This window comes from Salmo trutta, chromosome 15 (genome assembly GCF_901001165.1).
Source record: "Salmo trutta chromosome 15, fSalTru1.1, whole genome shotgun sequence".
Taxonomy (NCBI): Eukaryota; Metazoa; Chordata; class Actinopteri; order Salmoniformes; family Salmonidae; genus Salmo; species Salmo trutta.
The window spans coordinates 55,252,490-55,273,855 of NC_042971.1; the positions used below are offsets into that span (position 1 = coordinate 55,252,490).

Sequence of the window (21,366 nt, forward strand, 5' to 3'; positions counted from 1 at the left end):
ACAACATTAATAACAAGCACTTGAACACAAACATGTCGGATTTCAGACTTCCCACCTCCCAGTTTCCCATTTCACATGAACACGTGAAGAATACAATATGGTTCATAAACTTCAATAAAATGTCCTGGATAAATGATATAGGCTTTATAAGATATAGCTTACAATATTTATGAGATGTCTTGGGAATGTTTATTGATAAAACCAATACAGCTTTTTGTTACAGGTTTACAAATTATGCTTTGCATTTAGCCTATCAAGCAGGCTGCATAGGATATTTTCTTCCTATGTGATATCTGTGTATCTTTTTTTCAATGAGTTATTAAAAGGACCATAATAACGTTGCTACTTTAATTTAATAAATTAACACAGCAATGGGAGTAGGACTAGAGTAGGCGGAGCGAAAGGTAAATTAGACGTTATCCGTGCTGTCATATTCTATAGTCTCTTCTGTCCATCCTCTTCGCCAGCTGCCATAACGAAACCCCACTGTGCTCATGGCTCTTTGCGCAGTCTGGTAGCCTACAGACTATACAGACCTCTCTACCTTATAGCCTTCACGGTCGGCTCTGCCAACCGATATTAAATGATACGCAAAGAACCGTCTAATTTACCGGGCCACGGTCGGCGCCTGTGATTAGAATTTCGATGCGCACGACGATTCGCTCATTCAAAAGGGAGGATCAGTTCTAAGATTCTGTGTCAAATTACGGTATTTACGCTGTCTGTCGGTATTATAAGGCTTCAAAGGTTAGGCTTCTCAATTGACGGTTTCTAATATTATTTTTAGGTCGAAGTATTGTTTAGGTTTAGTCTAATCAGATCTACGGTTACTTGGCTACTACGCTTTCAAGGATACGACGACAACACGAAATAAGGATCGTCTGTGTCAACGAGCTGAGGACGAGAAGCCGTAAAAATGTTCGAGACGAGAGGGATTCCTTTTATTCTGCTTGACATCGCCTGTCTAATTCTCGGTATGTATCTGCTTGCTATGAATTGCTTATTATAATGTTGTTATATTGTAATGAGTTACAATGAGTTACCTTATTTACATAATATTTGACAATCGCTGTCACGTGTATAGGCTATAGAGGGAGTGGTTATATGTTGCCTATTGGTCAAACGGGGGCGAATCTTTCGTGAAGAAGTTGATCATTTGATAATAAGTAGGCTAATCAACACCAAAACAAATATTTTGTGACCAAAGCAGTGAAAGGGATTGAGTGCCATATGTCTTACTGCTGCTGCTACTGCACTCCGTTGATTGATGTTGAACAGTTAGTTAATGTTGCTTGTGAAATTGGTGATGATACAATGTAATAGAACGATAAAATGTAACTCTTGCGTTCTAGAATGATTATTAAAATTGTATTCCTGCCGTAAAAGTATGAACTATGGAATGAGCCTTGCTGTTGTTTAGATTGCATTAAATTATAGTCATCACCCCTACAGTATCTAGCGTCAGTTATAGCCATCACCCCTACAGTATCTGGCGTCAGTTATAGCCATCACCCCTACAGTATCTGGCGTCAGTTATAGCCATCACCCCTACAGTATCTAGCGTCAGTTATAGCCATCACCCCTACAGTATCTGGCGTCAGTTATAGCCATCACCCCTACAGTATCTAGCGTCAGTTATAGCCATCACCCCTACAGTATCTAGCGTCAGTTATAGCCATCACCCCTACAGTATCTAGCGTCAGTTATAGCCATCACCCCTACAGTATCTGGCGTCAGTTATAGCCATCACCCCTACAGTATCTAGCGTCAACAAATTATATTGGCTATTCAAAGCTATCAGGGGATGTTTTCCATAGCTGCCAATAGAGGACTAGTAAAGGCCCAGTGCCCTACTTTTGTGGGGAAAAAATGTTTTCAAATAAATTATGAATAATTGTTTTAATTCTGAATTTTCAGGGGGTGCTGGTTTCTATTTCAGGCAGTACTGAATAACCATTCATTTGTAATGATTTATCCATTGTTGCTTGGAAACTTCATGGCCTTATTGTGTTAATGATTCTTGATCCTAATTGCCCTCTATTTAGGAACCCTGGTGTAGGAGTTTAATCTAATTATGAATTACGGAAGTCCTGGATGTGTCATAGATAAGGTATCCCAGAGTGCAGTGCACTCATTTCCTTTCCCTGTGTGCTGAACATTAGTCTAACTCTATGGTACTGAAGAACTGTTAGGCCAGCAGCTGATGCAGATGTTTTAAATGTGCTTAGAGAGTAAGAAGCTTAGCAATATGAATATAACTGATGTGCTACTTTCTTCTGTCAAGATTACATCAACTTGGAACTGATTTCACACTCAGATAGTGTCTCTCTACTAGATAGAGCTTCCTCAGTCATGACATACATATGGTTTGGTTTGGGGTGATAGCATACTAAAAATACAAACCCTTCATCACAAATGTCTAGATGTGTGCCAACCAGATGCGACTACCGATACCTTCATAGGTGTGTGTTGAAAGTGGGTTTTATAGTTTTCTCCGAACATATAGTAAATACTAGAGATACAGTTGAAGTCGGAAGTTCACATACACTTAGGTTGGAGTCATTAAAACTCATTTTTCAACCACTCCACCAATTTCTTGTTACAAACTATAGTTTTGGCAAGTCGGTTAGGACATATACTTTGTGCATGACACAAGTAATTTTTCCAACAATTGTTTACAGACAGATAATTTAACTTAGAATTCACTGTATCACAATTCCAGTGGGTCAGAAGTTTACATACACTAAGTTGACTGTGCCTGTTAACAGCTTGGAAAATTCCAGAAAATTATGTCATGGTTTTAGAAGCTTCTGATAGGATAATTGACATCATTTGAGTCAATTGGAGGTGTACCTGTGGATGTATTTCAAGGCCTACCTTCAAACTCAGTGCCTATTTGCTTGACATCATGGGAAAATCAAAATAAATCAGCCAAGACCTCAGAAAAAAAATTGTAGACCTCCACAAGTCTGGTTCATCCTTGGGAGCAATTCCCAAATGCTTGAAGGTACCACGTTCATCTGTACAAACAATAGTACGCAAGTATAAACACCATGGGACCACGCAGCCATCAAACCGCTAAGGAAAGAGACGCATTCTGTCTGCTAGAGATGAACGTACTTTGGGGCGAAAAGTGCAAATCAATCCCAGAACAACAGCAAAGGACCTTGTGAAAATGCTGGAGGAATCCGGTGCAAAATATTTATTTCCACAGTAAAATGAGTCCTATATCGACATAACCTGCAAGGCCGCTCAGCAAGGAAGAAGCCACTGTCCCAAAACCGCCATAAAAAGCCAGACTACGGTTTGCAACTGCACATGGGGACAAAGCTCGTACTTTTTGGAAAAATGTCCTCTGATCTGATGAAACAAAAATAGAACTGTTTGGCCATAATGACCATCGTTATGTTTGGAGGAAAAAGGGGACGCTTGCAAGCCGAAAAACACCATCCCAACTGTGAAGCACGGGGATGGCAGCGTCATGTTGTGGGGGTGCTTTGCTGCAGGAGAGACTGGTGCACTTCACACAATAGATGATATCATGAGGCAGAAAAATGATGTGGATATATTGAAGCAACATCTCAAGACATCAGTCAGGAAGACAAATCTTGGTCGCAAATGGGTCTTCCAAATGGACAATACCAAATACTTTGGTAGCATTGCCTTTAAATTGTTTAACTTGGGTCAAACTTTTCGGGTAGCCTTCCACAAGCTTCCCACAATAAATTGGGTGAATTTTGGCCCATTTCTCCTGACAGAGCTGATGTAACTGAGTCAGGTTTGTAGGCCTCCTTGCTCGCATACGCTTTTTCAGTGTATGCTGAAAGGTACACATGGACCCACTGGGAATGTGATGAATGAATAAAAGCTGAAATAAATCATTCTCTCTACTATTAGTCTGACATTTCACATTCTTAAAATAAAGTGGTGATCCTAACTGACCTAAGACAGGGAATTTTTACTTGGATTAAATGTCAGGAATTGTGAAAGACTGAGTTTAAATGTATTTGGCTAAGGTGTATGTAAACTTCCGACTTCAACTGCATATGTGTGTGTTAGTCAGTGGTGTAGTGGTGCCTAGAGAAGTGGATATACAGTGGCTTGCGAAAGTATTCACCCCCCCTTGGCATTTGTCCTATTATGTTGCTTTACAACCTGGAATTAAAATTGATTTTTTTGGGGGGGGAGGGGGTTGTATCATTTGATTGTCTCAACATGCCTACCACTTTAAAGATGCAAAATATTTTTTATTGTGAAACAAACAAGAAATAAGACAAAAAACAGAACTTGAGCATGTATAACTATTCACCCCCAAAAGTCAATACTTTGTAGTGCCACCTTTTGGTATGTCTCGATAAGCTTGACACATCTAGCCACTGGGATTTTTGCCTATTCTTCAAGGCAAAATTGCTCCAGCTCCTTCAAGTTGGATGGGTTCCGCTGGTGTACAGCAATCTTTAAGTCATACCACAGATTCTCAATTGGATTGAGGTCTGGGCTTTGACTAGGCCATTCCTAGACATTTAAATGTTTCACCTTAAACCACTCAAGTGTTGCTTTAGCAGTATGCTTAGGGTCATTGTCCTGCTGGAAGGTGAACCTCCGTCCCAGTCTCAAATCTCTGGGAGACTGAAACAGGTTTCCCTCAACAATTTCCCTGTATTTAGCGCCCAGTTTCCCAGTCCCTGCGGATGAAAAACATCCCCACAGCATGATGCTGCCACCACCATGCTTCACTGTGGGGATGGCGTTCTCGGGGTGATGAGAAGTGTTGGGCTTGTGCCAGACATAGCATTTTCCTTGATGGCCAAAAAGCTAAATTTTAGTCTCATCTGACCAGAGTATCTTCTTCCATATGTTTGGGGAATCACCCACATGCCTTTTGGTGAACACCAAACGTGTTTGCTTATTTTTTATTTAAGCAATGGCTTTTTACTGGCCACTCTTCCGTAAAGCCCAGCTCTGTGGCGTGTACGGCTTAAAGTGGTCCAATGGACAGATACTCCAATCTCTGATGTGGAGCTTTGCAGCTCCTTCAGGGTTATCTTTGGTCTCTTTGTTGCCTCATTATTAATGCCCTCCTTGCCTGATCTGTGAGTTTTGGTGGGCGGCCCTCTCTTGGCAGGTTTGTTGTGGTGCCATATTCTTTCCATTTTTTAATAATGGATTTAATGGTGCTCCGTGGGATGTTCAAAGTTTCTGATATTTTTTATAATCCAACCCTGATCTGTACTTCTCCACAACTTTGTCCCTGACCTGTTTGGGGAGCTCCTTGGTCTTCATGGTGCCGCTTGCTTGGTGGTGCCTTTTGCTTAGTGGTGTTGCAGACTCTGGGGGGCCTTTCAGAACTGAGATCATGTGACAGATCATGTGACACTTAGATTGCACACAGGTGGACTTTATTTAACTAATAATGTGACTTCTGGTGCAACCAATTACCTTCAGATCTTATTTAGGGGCTTCATAGCAAAGGGGGTGAATACATATGCACGTGCCACTTTTCAGGTTTTTATTTTTTAGAACTTTATTTCTGTCCATGAAACCTCTCATGTGCGGCGTGCATTTTTGAATTTTTTTTCCCCGCATATTGCATTTTGGAACATTTGAGTGTACCGCTGTGTGCACATTGATGTGCTTAAAATGTGAAGACATATTAGTTTAGCAACATTTTAAGCTAAACATTCTGATTTGTTCCATCAGCCTTAATTGAAACGGTGTATACCTCCACTACAGTACTTTTATACGCATCAGTGGGGATTAAAAAGTAAGTATACGCAATGTGTGTAAGCGTAACTGGGGAGGTGTAGTCGTTTGCAACTGGAGTCACACACAGTTTGTGGATCTGTGAAAAACTGCTACAGTAAGTTTATATTTGTTTATTTGAAAGATTATTTCTCGCTGATATGAAAGATAAGGGCCATATGTTTCGAAAACCGGTTTGAAAGCAATGATTATTGATGTTTCTTAACATTAAAATACAGCTTTGGAATTGTCATTCACATGGAACCAACTGTGGGCGAATGTAACCTCTGAAAACTCTACACATGGAGGAGAAAACTTTTTGAGAGCTAAGAAATAACCTACCAAAAGGTCGGAAATTATAAACAGAGTTCAAAAGGTACTCACACTCAAACCATGAAAAGGAAAATCCAGAGGCCGAGATGCAAAAATAATATAACCAATTTAATCCACGCTCAAAAGAATACACAGGGTGACAGTTTTTATTTTTAAAAATAAAAGTGAAAAGAGCAAATAAGAGACTTCAGTAGACGCCGAGTAGCGCAGCAGGTGCAGACATCTAATTCATTAGATATTAGCGAATGGGGAGTCAACAAGGTATATTAACAGAGAATATGTAGTAGAGAAATATACAAAAAAAATTACAATTCAAATGTTAACATACACTTGAAGTAAAACACAATGGAATAGGCTAAATAGCGTTATCGTAAAAAACATAAAAAATGTATTGGTACAGTACTCAGGTGTACAGCTCAAAGAGGGCAGGCGGGGGGACTGCTGGTGCATCCAGACACAACATTACAAGGTCCAATTACTAATTTAAGCCTTGGGGGTGTAGAGTTTTCAGATAGAAGATGCATCGGGCTTCACTCTGGAGAAGACGTTCATCCATATCGTGGCATCTGTGGCTTGGGAAACATGGTCAATGGCACAGAACTTAAGATCAGTTACAGTCAGATCTGACCATGTCCTCAACAGCAGACCTCGGTTGAGGAAATTCAAGTAATGTTTATTTGATGACAAAGCCCATATCTTGGGTGCAGATGCGTCTGATATGTAAGAATTGGCTGTATGGCAAGCCTCTCTTCAAAGCGTCAGGATGGTAGCTAGATGCATGAACAAGGCTATTTTTGTCCATAGGTTTGACATAAATATGCATCCGAGCCGAACTCAAATATTTTTTAGGATCATGTTGAGTCGTTTTCACAGCTTTTAATTCCCCTAAAATCATTCCCGGTATTGTCAAGATTTTTGTTTGTTATCCCTGGTCCCTAAAATGTCTGCTGCGTGATAGAAGCAGAGATGAAAGAGAACTTTACCGATGTCAACTCAATTGAAACTTTAATCGATTTATGACATTCTGGTGAGAAATGGTTTATGTAGTCTTGTAGGGCAGTAATGACAGAAGAGAAGTTTCATGTATCTAATTATAGACAGGTTGACTAACAAATAGCCTACCAAAATATCGGAAATTCTAAGAAACATATCTAAATTAGGCTTCAAAAGAAATCCCACACCCCGTGTCAAGCAATTGTTCTGCACCCCGTGTCAAGCAATCGCGCCGCACCCCCTGTCAAGCAACCGTTCCGCACCCCCTGTCAAGCAACCGTTCCGCACCCCCTGTCAAGCAACCGTTCCGCACCCCCTGTCAAGCAACCGTTCCGCACCCCCTGTCAAGCAACCGTTCCGCACCCCCTGTCAAGCAACCGTTCCGCACCCCCTGTCAAGCAATCGTTCTGCATTTACTCTGCTGGTTGCCAGAAACCTTAATGTGAATATCATGACTGTCTGCTGCATGTCTGTGTGGTGTTCTAATCTCGGAACTTTCACTGACAACAAAGTAACCGAAACACATTATACAGTATAGCAGACCCTTTTAAATGTTTCTGACATTTGAATGTGATTGAGATAACCAATGTCCATAAAGATCCTACTATTTAAAGTGTTTTGGTGAATGGATATCTCTGAGCTATTTGCACTGAAGCTTAACCATGACCAGCTCCTCCCGTGTGTGTCCTCTCCTGTCCTCTTTGGAGAGAGAGGGAGAACCTAAACAGTATATTTGACCTCTCAGCTTCTCTATCAAATCTAAAAATGTCAAACAGAAAACCAAAGAAAATTAACAACAATGACAAATGGTTTGATGAAGAATGCAAAAACCTAAGAAAGAAATTGAGAAACCTATCCAACCAAGAACGGAGACCTTCACTATGAGTCTACGCCTTCACTATGGTGAATCACTAAAACAATACAGAAATACACCACGGAAAAAGAAGGAACAGCATGTCAGAAATCAGCTCAATGTTATTGAAGAATCAATAGACTCTAACCACTTCTGGGAAAATTGGAAAACACTAAAACAACAACACGAAGAGTTATCTATCCAAAACGGAGATGTATGGGTAAACCACTTCTCCAATCGTTTTGGCCCTATAACAAAGAACAAACAGCAAAAAGATATACATGATCAAATACAAATCTTATAATCAACAATTTAAGACTACCAGACCCCACTGGATTCTCCAATTACATTGAATGAACTACAGGACAAAATACAAACCCTCCAACCCAAAAAGGCCTGTGGTGTTGATGGTATCCTCAATGAAATGATAAAATATACAGATAACAAATTCCAATTGGCTATACTTAAACTCTAACATCATCCTCAGCTCTGGTATCTCCCCCAATATTTGGAACCAAGGACTAATCACCCCAATCCACAAAAGTGGAGACAAATTTGACCCCAGTAACTACCGTGGGATATGCGTCAACAGCAACCTTGGTGAAAATCCTCTGCATTATCATTAACAGCAGACTCGTACATTTCCTCAGCGAAAACAATGTACTGAGCAAATGTCAAATTGGCTTTTTACCAAATTACCGTACAACAGACCACGTGTTCACCCTGCAAACCCTAATTGACAAACAAAACATAGGAAAAGTCTTCTCATGCTTTGTTGATTTAAAAAAAAACTTTGACACAATTTGGCATGAGGGTCTGCTATACAAATTGATGGAAAGTGGTGTTGGGGGAAAAAAATACGACATTATAAAATCCACGGCCTAAACATCAGCGCCACAAATAACTTCCACATAGCTGTGAACGAGCTGAAAGACAAAGCCAGGAAGGGCCCTCTATGCCATCAAAAGGAACATAAAATTTGACATACCAATTAGGATCTGGCAAAAAAATACTTGAATCAGTTATAGAACCCATTGCCCTTTATGGTTGTGAGGTATGGGGTCCGCTCACCAACCAAGAATTCATAAAATGGGACAAACACCAAATTGAGACTCTGCATGCAGAATTCTGCAAAAATATCCTTTGTGTTCAACGTAAGGATCAATCCGATACCTGGTAATTATCAAAATCCAGAAAAGAGCCGTTAAATTCTACAACTACCTAAAAGGAAGCGACAGAGAGATGAACCTGGAGAAGAGTCCCCTAAGCAAGCTGGTCCTTGGGCTCTGTTTACAAACACAGACAGACCCCACAGAGCCCCAGGACAGCAACACAATTAGACCCAACCAAATCATGAGAAAACAAAAAGATAATTACTTAATGAACAAAAAAACAGAGCAAACTAGAATGCTATTGGCCCTAAACAGAGAGTACACAGTGGCAGAATACCTGACCACTGTGACTGACCCAAACTTAAGGAATGCTTTGACTATGTTCAGACTCAGTGAGCATAGCCTTGCTATTGATAAAGGCCGCCGTAGCCAGACCTGGCTCTCAAGAGAAGACAGGCTATGTGCACACTGACCACAAAAGGAGGTGGAAACTGAGCTGCACTTCCTAACCTATTGCCAAATGTATGACCATTTTTATTTTTTTATAAACCCCCATATCTACTTGGTGAAATACCAGTGTGCCATCACAGCAGCAATATTTGTGACCTGTTGCCACAAGAAAAGGGCAACCAGTGAAGAACAAACACCATTGTAAATACAACCCATATTTATGTTTATTTATTTTCCCCTTTGCACTTTACACGTCATAACGATGTACAAATGGTTAAATTCTTTATTCTTTTGGAACTTCTGTGAGTGTAATGTACGGCAGAGTGTTTACATGCTGAGTACCGCAGAGTGTTTACATGCTGAGTACGGCAGAGTGTTTACATGCTGAGTACCGCAGTGTTTACATGCTGAGTACGGCAGAGTGTTTACATGCTGAGTACCGCAGAGTGTTTACATGCTGAGTACGGCAGAGTGTTTACATGCTGAGTACGGCAGAGTGTTTACATGCTGAGTACGGCAGAGTGTTTACATGCTGAGTACGGCAGAGTGTTTACATGCTGAGTACGGCAGAGTGTTTACATGCTGAGTACGGCAGAGTGTTTACATGCTGAGTACGGCAGAGTGTTTACATGCTGAGTACCGCAGAGTGTTTACATGCTGAGTACCGCAGAGTGTTTACATCATGAGTGTGTGAGTTTGAGGATGTAGTGTGACAGTTGAGCAACACAGACCTCCACTCTGTCCCTCAGGGGAAGAGGGGCCTCATGCTTCTGGCTTCAACTTGAACCAGAATAAAAAGGCTGTGCCGTTTTCCCAGCATGCCTTTCTCCAGCAATAACAAAAGGCTGAACGGACAGGGAGCCAGAGAACAGACACATTCAACTCAGACATTGAACGGTCACAACCTATTAGTTATGATACACTATCTACCGGTCTTTACAGTTTGGATCCATAGAGTAATGAGCTACTACAGCACCGATTTCACAAAGAGATTGTACAATCTTTCTCAAGAGTCCTCTGTGCCGTGAAAAACGGTCATTATGTTGTCATTACATCATGTAATCCGTCTGGTGATGTTATTGTTGTTGAACTGTTTCTTTTGATGCTATGTTGTCATTCAACTGGAGCATTTACTGAAGGGCCTCCCTTGGGAACTCATTCTCATAGCTAGAGACTGATTGGTCCCAGACCAGTCTCCAAAATATTCTTCTCTGAAACAATCGTTCCCTTAGAGTAGGGTTACAAAATTCTGGTACCCTTCCCAAAACTCCCTCGTTTTTCAGAAATCCTGGTTGGAAGATTCCTGGAATTATGAGTGAATAAGCAGTAAATCTGGTAATCCTCCAACCAGGATTTCTGGAAAAAATGAATAGAAACCAAACACTTTTAGGTCAGGGAAAGAATAGAATTGGGGTGGAATGTGTGACTTCTTTAAAGTAAATTCAGTTCCATGAGTGACTTTTTCCAATTCCACGCCTGGGCAGGGGACAAGACAGCTAGGCAGGGATGCATGCCCCGCCTGTACAATTGTAGGGGAAACACTGCTCTGAGTCTGAAGTCTCTGGTTGAATATTAACATCTCTGCATCATTACAAACACGTGCTGGTACTGTAGTAGCATGGTAGACACTGAGGTGGTGTTGCTGCTGTCAATAGTGTCCCTGCTGCAAGACATAACAATACTATTGTTACAAAGTTAACCCCTTAACTTCCTCTCTCCATCCACAGCGGGACTGCCCCTGGCAGCCCTTAAATTGGGCCAAATCAAGCCCTATCAGAGGGGCTTTTTCTGTAACGATGACAGCATCAGCTACCCCTTCCACCCCAGCACAGTCACCTCCAATGTGCTCTACGGTGTGGGCTTCACTTTGCCCATTTGCTCTGTAAGTAACAATGGAAGAGTTGCCAAAACAAAATATTTACTAACCAAATATTGAACAGCTGGCTTAGATTGCATTATAATGGACAGCTACAGTACTACACAATAACTAACAAACAGGCAACTGTTCTAAATTTACAGTTAAAAACTTTTGATACCATACACATAAAGTGTTCCATTTAGTTATTTTGTTAAACACCTGGTCATGATGTAAAGCTTCAACTTTAGGGAGGATGTCCATAGAGCTTAGGTGTCAGAACCAAATAGTTCAATTCAACAAGGCCATACCCAGTAAGCAAAACAAATGCATACGATGCTACTACAACCATGTAAACAGATTGATGTTATTTCAACCAGCTTATAATCATATAAACTGCTCGTTTCGGTTACAGGCCCAACGCTCTAACCACTACGCTACCTGCCGCCCCATTATTATTTCAACAACCAGCTTATAACCGTATAAACTGGTTGTAATTATATTTCAACCAGTTTATAGCCATATAAACCGTTTGTATTTATGTTACCTCACCCAGCTTATAACCATATAAACTGATTGTAATGTTATTTCAGTGTGGAGGTGAAAGAAACGCACTCCTATTTAGGCGAGGTGCTGGCTAGCAGAGTAGAACACTTCAAAAAATAAAGGAGAGCCGCTACACTCTAGGAGCTCAGATGCAATAATGTAATAACCTAATAACCAACGTTTCAACAGACAAGGTGTCTTCATCAGGGTATAATGTAATGTTATTTCAACCAGCTTATAACCATGTAAACTGGTTGTAATGATGTTATTTCAACCAGATTACAACCATATAAACTGATTGGAACGATATTTCAACCAGCTTTGCCAATCGGGTAAGGGTTAACTCAATAGAGGATGCCCAGTCCACAAAGTGTCCCCATTCCCCTTTCACATATCCCCATTTTATTTTGACATGTCATTTCAGCCACCCCTATAGAGTATTTCATTCACACATATCCTGATATCCACATGTCATTTCAGTCACTTCTGAAGCTTGTGTTGTGAAAGCTTCTCAGATATTATTTGTCATTTGTGGTTTTCATCAATAGTAAGGCCTTTAGAGTCCAACCGATCAGTAAGGAAGTAGGAAGTCCTGGTGTAAGTTTGGCCCCTCACAGAAGGGAGGTTCTGGGGTTGAATATCACAGAGCATGAGTTCAGAAAACCTGAAAAGACCTAGCAACCCTGTGGTCAAGCTGTTTATTTTAGGGGTGTTCTGGGGTTGAATATCACAGAGCATGAGTTCAGAAAACCTGAAAAGACCTAGCAACCCTGTGGTCAAGCTGTTTATTTTGTTACCCTGTTAACTAGGCCATTCAAACATGATGTATAACGTATCACTTATTCTGACTTGGCCATAGATGCATTCATAAATGATTGATCCTACCATTTATTTTCTACCAGAAATGAGATTAAATGAAATTTCGACATGTCTGTTATTGAGGTTCCTGCTGATAGGCTTTGGAACAAACAGGTTACGTTCTCTGTCCAAAAAGAACTGGAACGCTTTCCTGGAACACTGATACAGATTCTATTTGAAGAATGACAGAGACAGAAGTGTTGGCACACTGTTCCCTTTGTGTGTGTGTGTGTGTCTGTGTGTTACTTAGGAAAGCATGTCTACTACTAGCTATTGTCTACAATCCTGTGTTACGGTCAGAAGTTGAGCTGGTGTGCGTGTAGTGTTGGTGACTGATCCCTCTTCCTGGCCTTCTAAAGTCTTTACTGTGATGGAAACCTTAAATCACACACACACACTATGTCTATTCCATTATAATTCACTGGAGTCCCATACACAACACTTACATCTCAACTCCAGTCCCCTGGACCAGACCAACTGATTTATTTCTCTATACATCAACCTGTTGCCGTGGCAACATTTCAAACTGTGGTGCTTCACAATGCAGCTTTCAGCAGAATAGAGAAAAGGGGTGTGGCTAGTGAGAGTGAATCTATCACCTGAGAGTCTGTGGGACCAGTTTCTCCTCTCTGTCCTTGACAGTCAGACTGTGCTGGGGTCCTTTTTGATGTCAGCAGTATGATCTGACCATGATAATGTAAAAAAATATAACCTCTTCATTCAGCTATGGAGAGGATTTGCATACTAATGTGAACTAACCTCAACTAACCTTTTTACACATCCAGTTTCTACTTTCCTTCGGTCAATGTGTGTCAAAGCTTGCAGTGTGCGATTTGACGTTTTACAAACTATGGTTTTGTGTTTATTACAAATTACTAATGATTACTTCCACAGCACGTTTGAAGTATACCGTTTCTCTACTGTATGTAGTGTGAAACTATTTGGAAGTTTCTAATGTAAATAACATATTCCTGAAGTTTCTAATGTAACTAACATCTTCCTGAAAAAGCATTACAGTTACTTCCAACATGATGACCCACTGTGTTTTAAGGAACACAGGGAGAGAGAAAGAGAAACAGAGAGATTTCACTTGCTTTGGCAATGTAAACATTTGTTTCCCATGCCAATAAAGCCTCTTGAATTGAATTTTGAGAGAAGAAAGCAGAATGTCCATTGTGGAGTGGACATCTAGGCCTACTTGTGGATTGCATGTCCATTGCACTGTGCACTCAAGCACGAAACAGTTGTAAACGTTTAGGGTGGTGGAGAGGGAGGATCATTTGGTCTTTGTTGGTTCTTCCATTAACACCTCTTCACCAGGGGAGCGAGTAGTGTTAGTTCCCATGACAACTCTCTTTAGCTACCATGTTGTTTTTCCATTCCTCCTGTTCCTGACAGCCTGCAATGTTAAAATATCTACTTAGAAATGCCACTTAGCAGATGCTTTTATCTAAAGTGACTTAGTCATGCATGCACACGTTTTACATATGGGTGGCCCCGGCATTCAAACCTGGCGATGCAAGAGCCGTGCTCTACCAACTGAGCCATACAGGATCACTACAGTGTATGTCTTGGCTGGTCTGTCTGGACTTTCCTCTCCGAATGCTCTCTTCTGCTCAGTGTTAGACAGGTATATGTGGGTGCGGGATAACAAGGTGTTCAGAGTCTACTCTCCTAACCTGTTCCTCCTGTTCTGTTCTTTCATTTGCTTTTTGCTAGCTGGACTCCCGTTCGCAATACTCACACCGCTACACAATCCCTTCAAACGGGGATTTTTCTGTAACGATGACTCGATCAAGTACCCTCTTAAAGAAGACACCATATCCTATGAGTTGTTAGGTGGAGTTATGATACCCGTCACAATACTCACTGTAAGTGCACCTGTTTTATGTTCACTAGTTAACTTCACTTTCTCTTCCTTTGCCATTTTGTGCTTAACATTCATTTAGGCTATACATACATACACAAATTACGTGTATGTCTAGTTTAACGGCTTGCTTCATTAATCGTATTGTCAAATAACATTATGAAAAAATAACAAAATCAACCAAAGATGGCGCATATGCATCATGTAAACAGAGCTTCCTATTTTAGAGTATCACGAGAACTGAAAAATCAAACCCCAACCTGTGTTAGTTACATTTGTGGTCTGTGAGTACACAGAAGTATCAGACCATGGCGGTTGACCTTTAAAGTCACTGAAACAAAAGGCCTCTCCATAAGCCGACTCAGTCTCCAGCTGAACGATACAATAGGAATAGCCAAACTATCCCTCCCTCAGAGATCTCCCGCTTGACTCTTTGCCAGTATTCCACTGACTGTCTTAGTAAATATCCTTGAGAATGTCTATAGTCAAATTCAAAGCACAGAGGCCCATATTCATAAAGCGTCTCAGAGTAGGAGTGCTGATCCAGGATCAGGTCCCCCCTGTCCACATATTACTATTCATCAAAACAAAACTGATCCTACATCAGCACTCCTACTCTGAGATGAGGCACTTTAGGAGCCTTGTTGTGGCTGTTATCAAGTCTTACAACAGGTTTTGCAGCATTCACATTCAAAAAAGCTTTTGTTCCATTGAATGTACATAAATTCACCTCCCATGTTCCGCACACATTTCCAGTCAGTCAGTGTAATTGTATTCTGCAAGTAGAAACCCTCACACTGGATGTAACTAATTTACACGTCATGAATGACCTGGAATTACCCTAAATGGTTGGGCTTTCCAAGTTCAACAGAAACCGTTATCAGGACAACACCACCCCCTTGAGAGTACAGCAGTAAGCATATGTTCATATTGTAGTTGTTGGCCCATTTCCAGATAACCTCTCATGCTTCATTGTTCATTGTCCCCCAGAGTGGTAGAGAGGTGTGAGCCAGACAGTTGTCCACAACAACCACATCCACTTATTTACAAGAAAACACCATTTAAAAAAGACCCCCAACCCACCCACAATGTTTCTATGACGTATGTTTTACATTCAACATGGTCTCAAAATAGTTTCTACCGTTGACACATGACCACAAATAGCTATATCTTCTAAAGGAACAGGTTAAGTTTGACTGCTCAGGTGGGACTCAGAAGCTGTATTGTGATGCACCAGTGTGTTTGTTTTCCCTGTTTTAAAACGTCTACTCATTTGACTTTACACACGTTTTTCAGTGGACATCTTTGTTAGGCCTTTATAGTCACTCAGATGGACATTCCTCTAAAATGCAAGGGTCTATTTTACTTAAAGGGCCAGTGCAGTCAAGAACATGATTGTTCTGTGTTTTATATGCATTTCCACATTGAGGTTTTGAATAATTATGCGAAATTGTAAAAATGATGCCTTTTAGTGTAAGAGCTGTTTGAAAAGACCACCTGAACTTTCAGCCTGCTTTGATTGGAGGGAACTTTGGCCTTCCGTGGTGACATCACCATGCAGTAAATTTATTAATAGACCAATAAGAGTTCCAACCCTCTGCCAACAGCAGCTAATTTTCAGTTTTCCCCTCCCCACTCAAACCACTCCAACAGTCCAAGCAACATTCTTCCTTGAGAAATTCTCTGCTAAGAAGCTATTTGTTTATTTTTGACCATTTTAACTACAAGCAATCACAGTAAGGTACTTGTTACCCTGAAATGAATTGATAGAGATAAAAACAGCAGCAGTGGACCTTTTGAAATGCCTGTAATTTTAGTGGCTGACTTGCCAGTTGTAATCTTGTAACTCCAAGCTGTGAGGGAACAGTGAGTGACCTAACCTCACGACCTGTCTACTTCCTCTCCTCCCTTCCTCACAGATGGTCTTTGGAGAGTGCCTTTCGGTCTATCTCAAACGCATCAAATCAAAGTCCTCTTTCAGCAACATGTATGTGGCCCGTGTTTACAAATCCATCGGCACATTCGTGTTCGGGGCAGCCATGAGCCAATCGCTCACTGACATCGCCAAGTATTCGATTGGCCGGCTCCGACCCCACTTCCTGGACGTGTGCAAGCCTGACTGGAAGCTGATCAACTGCACGGCAGGCACCTACATAGAGGACTTTACCTGCACAGGGGACGCACGCTTGGCCAATGAGGGCAGGTGGGTGTTGTTGAGGGGAAACTGACAATTGGGCCAAATTTACCCACTACCCCTTGGCCCCCTATCGCTTCAGTGTTCAAAGCAGATCTGAAGAATCAAATCAAAAATTGTATTAGTCACATGCGCCGAATACAACAGGTGTAGACCTTACAGTGAAATGCTTACTTACGAGCCCCTAACCGACAGTGCAGTTTCAAAAAAATATGGATAAGAATAAGAGATAAAAGTAACACGTAATTAAAGAGCAGTAAAGAATAATATATAAAGGGGGTACCGGTACAAAGTCAATGTGAGGGGGCACCGGTTAGTTGAGGTAGTATGTACAGTGACTTGGTGGAGCTTCCACCATATGCCTTACAGATATGCTTTATATCAAAGGGAGGGGTAGGGAACTATTTGTGACTGGCTGGGATGCTTCTTTCAAATCTACTGACTGAATTATGACATCATCCATCAACTGAAATACAATATATCCTGTTGTATTGTTTATTATGGTCAGATAATATGCTGAGTGCTGACCATGAGATCATTGTTGAGGAAGGCAAGCCCACACTTTGAAGTTTCAGGCTGTGTTAGTGTTGAGAGAGCCCCAATGCTGAAGTGGACACTAGTTAGTGTTGGGAGAGAGCCACAGTACTGAAGTGGACACTAGTTAGTGTTGGGAGAGAGCCACAGTACTGAAGTGGACACTAGTTAGTGTTGGGAGAGAGCCACAGTACTGAAGTGGACACTAGTTAGTGTTGGGAGAGAGCAACAGTACTGAAGTGGACACTAGTTAGTGTTTGGAGAGAGCCACAGTACTGAAGTGGACACTAGTTAGTGTTGGGAGAGAGCCACAGTACTGAAGTGGACACTAGTTAGTGTTGGGAGAGAGCCACAGTACTGAAGTGGACACTAGTTAGTGTTGGGAGAGAGCCACAGTACTGAAGTGGACACTAGTTAGTGTTGGGAGAGAGCCACAGTACTGAAGTGGACACTAGTTAGTGTTGGGAGAGAGCCACAGTACTGAAGTGGACACTAGTTTGTGTTGAGAGAGCCACAGTACTGAAGTGGACACTAGTTAGTGTTGGGAGAGAGCCACAGTACTGAAGTGGACACTAGTTTGTGTTGAGAGAAAGCTCGACCATGCAGATCCAAATTTCCTCGGTACTGTAACATAATCCACCAGCATAATGTCAAAACAATAGAGACCTGTATACCGCTGTTCTGGTGGATAAGGCTGAAGACAGAAGTTCAGCCAGATATCACACAGAGAGGGAGCCAAGAGAGCTGTAAGTCAACCTCACTATGTAATTATCTTTATTTACCCTGTGAGGACAGTACAGCAGTGAGGGAAGACAGTCAGGTCCCAAACCCTCTGTAAACCATTAGAGAGGATTACCTATAACACACATACACAAGCCAAGGCTCTGGCTGATGGTGGGCCTCATGTCCCTTAGGGAAATGCTAACATTGCAGAAAGATGATCTGTAGGTTATTCTGACCTGCTCTACTCACTCGGTCCACCAGGCAGGTGTTTTTTCTATTAATGACTACCATACCAAAGAAAACACTGAAAGCCGGGCCCGATCAGGGAAGGGCTGCCATGGGAGACCAGAGCCACACCCAGGTAAATATAACCTTCTGTGGCCACACGAGACTGGGAGAGCCCACCCAAGGATCATGGTAGAGATTAGGGTAGTCTCTGTATAGGTTATACTCAGGTTTCTTGGCTAACATGGGAGAGGTTCACCACATGACCATGAGGTAATGACAGTCTACAGATAGGCAGGCAGGCAGGCAGACAGGCAGCTGTCTCACACCACAGCCAAAATGAAAGTCTATATAGAGACAGACAGCTAGCTAGCTAGCTATCGCCCACCACAGCCAGTAACAATAAGGTATGTTTAAGGGTGGGACAAACCAACAGCCACTCGACAACTAACTCGTTTGTTGTTGCTCTAGAAATAGAAAATCCTGGATGTTGATTTCAAAACTAAAATAAGGACAGACTTCCTCTCCTGTGTACGTCGGTCAGTTTGAGTAAACAAGAGAGGGTGTTCTAATCTTGTCAGATTCAATTTAGAGTGACCTGGTTTTACAGAATTTGGTTAGCGCCTCATCTGATATTGACCTTTGTCTCCATGGTGATAATTAACAAGTACGCTTGGAGAATAGCTTTCAGTGAAAGCAGAGAGGCAGAGCAGACCTCGGAAGGAACGTCCAAGCTCAGTCAGACCCACCACCGGTTCAGTAGCAAAATTGCAAGACCCATTAACACAAAGGCAAACCAAGGTAAACCCAAGTTTCCTAGTCCAGTGTATTTAGGGCAACCCCAGGCTTCCCAGTACAATGTCAAAGGAGATAGAGGCTATGGGCCTACCTCTTTATTCAAGTTTGGCCTTTATTCCCACACTTATTGATGTGGAAGGGTTAAAGTACAGAGAGAAAGCTTAAGACATTTTCCCTGATAAGCAGCCAGCCTATTTATCAGTGTTACACTGACTCTCCCAACACTAACTAGTGTCCACTTCAGTACTGTGGCTTTCTCTCAACACGAGCTAGTGTACATCAGCACTGCGGCTCTCTCCCAACACTAACTAGTGTACATCAGCACTGCGGCTCTCTCAACAGTAACTAGTGTCTGTGGGCCTGCAGCTCTCCACAGTGTTTATATCAGCCGCTGGTTATCAGTAATCTGCTGGATGGGCAGTGCAGCACTGCTTAAGTAAACAGGAAGACACTAAAGCTGGCCGGATGAGCGAGCTAGGCTAGCGGCCCTCTAACTGCCCCGACCGGCCAGGCTGACTGACACTGTCTTAACATCCAACCCCCCCACCCCCCCCCCCCCACCCACATAACAGACGTCAACGGACATCTCTCCCCGCTCACAACCCTATCACCCGGAAAAGGGTGTCACAGTTTAGCCCCTCTGTGTGTACATGTGTGAGTTTAGCCAGTTATGTTATTCAATGGAACAATAGGATAATCTATCTATCACCAACACAGAGCCGATTGAAGTGGATGCTGAATTATTTCCCAGCGTTTTTCCCCAGCATTCAAAGTGCCCACAGCCACCACAGCAATCCCATGATGCCATTGTTGTTGTGTTGCAGGCTGTCCTTCTACTCTGGCCACTCCTCCTTCTCCATGTACTGCATGCTGTTCCTGGCAGTAAGTATCCACTATGGGGTTTCCTCAAAGGGCAATATGTGCACTCACTGATAGGGCATGTACACTGCTCAAAAAAATAAAGGGAACACTTAAACAACACAATGTAACTCCAAGTCAATCACACTTCTGTGAAATCAAACTGTCCACTTAGGAAGCAACACTGATTGACAATAAATTTCACATGCTGTTGCGCAAATGGAATAGACAACAGGTGGAAATTATAGGCAATTAGCAAGACACCCCCAATAAAGGAGTGGTTCTGCAGGTGGTGACCACAGACCACTTCTCAGTTCCTATACTTCCTGGCTGATGTTTTGGTCACTTTTGAATGCTGGCGGTGCTTTCACTCTAGTGGTAGCATGAGACAGAGCCTACAACCCACACAAGTGGCTCAGGTAGTGCAGCTCATCCAGGATGGCACATCAATGCGAGCTGTGGCAAGAAGGTTTGCTGTGTCTGTCAGCGTAGTGTCCAGAGCATGGAGGCGCTACCAGGAGACAGGCCAGTACATCAGGAGACGTGGAGGAGGCCGTAGGAGGGCAACAACCCAGCAGCAGGACCGCTACCTCCGCCTTTGTGCAAGGAGGAGCAGGAGAAGCACTGCCAGAGCCCTGCAAAATGACCTCCAGCAGGCCACAAATGTGCATGTGTCTGCTCAAACGGTCAGAAACAGACTCCATGAGGGTGGTATGAGGGCCCGACGTCCACAGGTGGGGGTTGTGCTTACAGCCCAACACCGTGCAGGACGTTTGGCATTTGCCAGAGAACACCAAGATTGGCAAATTCGCCACTGGTGCCCTGTGCTCTTCACAGATGAAAGCAGGTTCACACTGAGCACGTGACAGACGTGACAGAGTCTGGAGACGCCGTGGAGAACGTTCTGCTGCCTGCAACATCCTCCAGCATGACCGGTTTGGCGGTGGGTCAGTCATGGTGTGGGGTGGCATTTCTTTGGGGGGCCTCACAGCCCTCCGCGTGCTCGCCAGAGGTAGCCTGACTGCCATTAGGTACCGAGAGGAGATCCTCAGACTCCCTGTGAGACCATATGCTGGTGCGGTTGGCCCTGGGTTCCTCCTAATGCAAGACAATGCTAGACCTCATGTGGCTGGAGTGTGTCAGCAGCAAGAGGAAGGCATTGATGCTATGGACTAGCCCGCCCGTTCCCCAGACCTGAATCCAATTGAGCACATCTGGGACACCATGTCTCGCTCCAACCACCAACGCCACGTTGCACCACAGACTGTCCAGGAGTTGGCGGATGCTTTAGTCCAGGTCTGGGAGGAGATCCCTCAGGAGACCATCCGCCACCTCATCAGGAGCATGCCCAGACGTTGTAGGGAGGTCATACAGGCACGTGGAGGCCACACACACTACTGAGCCTCATTTTGACTTGTTTTAAGG

At 42.7% G+C, this 21,366-nt stretch overlaps 1 protein-coding gene across 2 annotated transcripts in view; it reads left to right on the forward strand.

The window, feature by feature from the left end:
* The first annotated feature begins 431 nt into the window (after positions 1–431).
* LOC115149379 (phospholipid phosphatase 1) overlaps positions 432–21,366 on the forward strand; it is a 28,323-nt gene continuing 7,388 nt past the window's right edge. Inside the window, exons 1-4 of one of the 2 annotated variants that reach the window (XM_029692202.1) lie at positions 432–974; positions 14,462–14,613; positions 16,529–16,812; positions 19,908–19,965. In XM_029692202.1, coding sequence (XP_029548062.1) covers positions 917–974; positions 14,462–14,613; positions 16,529–16,812; positions 19,908–19,965 — 552 coding nt within the window. In that variant the 5' untranslated portion in view covers positions 432–916. Of the gene's footprint in view, positions 975–11,210; positions 11,366–14,461; positions 14,614–16,528; positions 16,813–19,907; positions 19,966–21,366 lie in introns of both variants that reach the window. The other variant, XM_029692201.1, reaches the window with a different exon arrangement.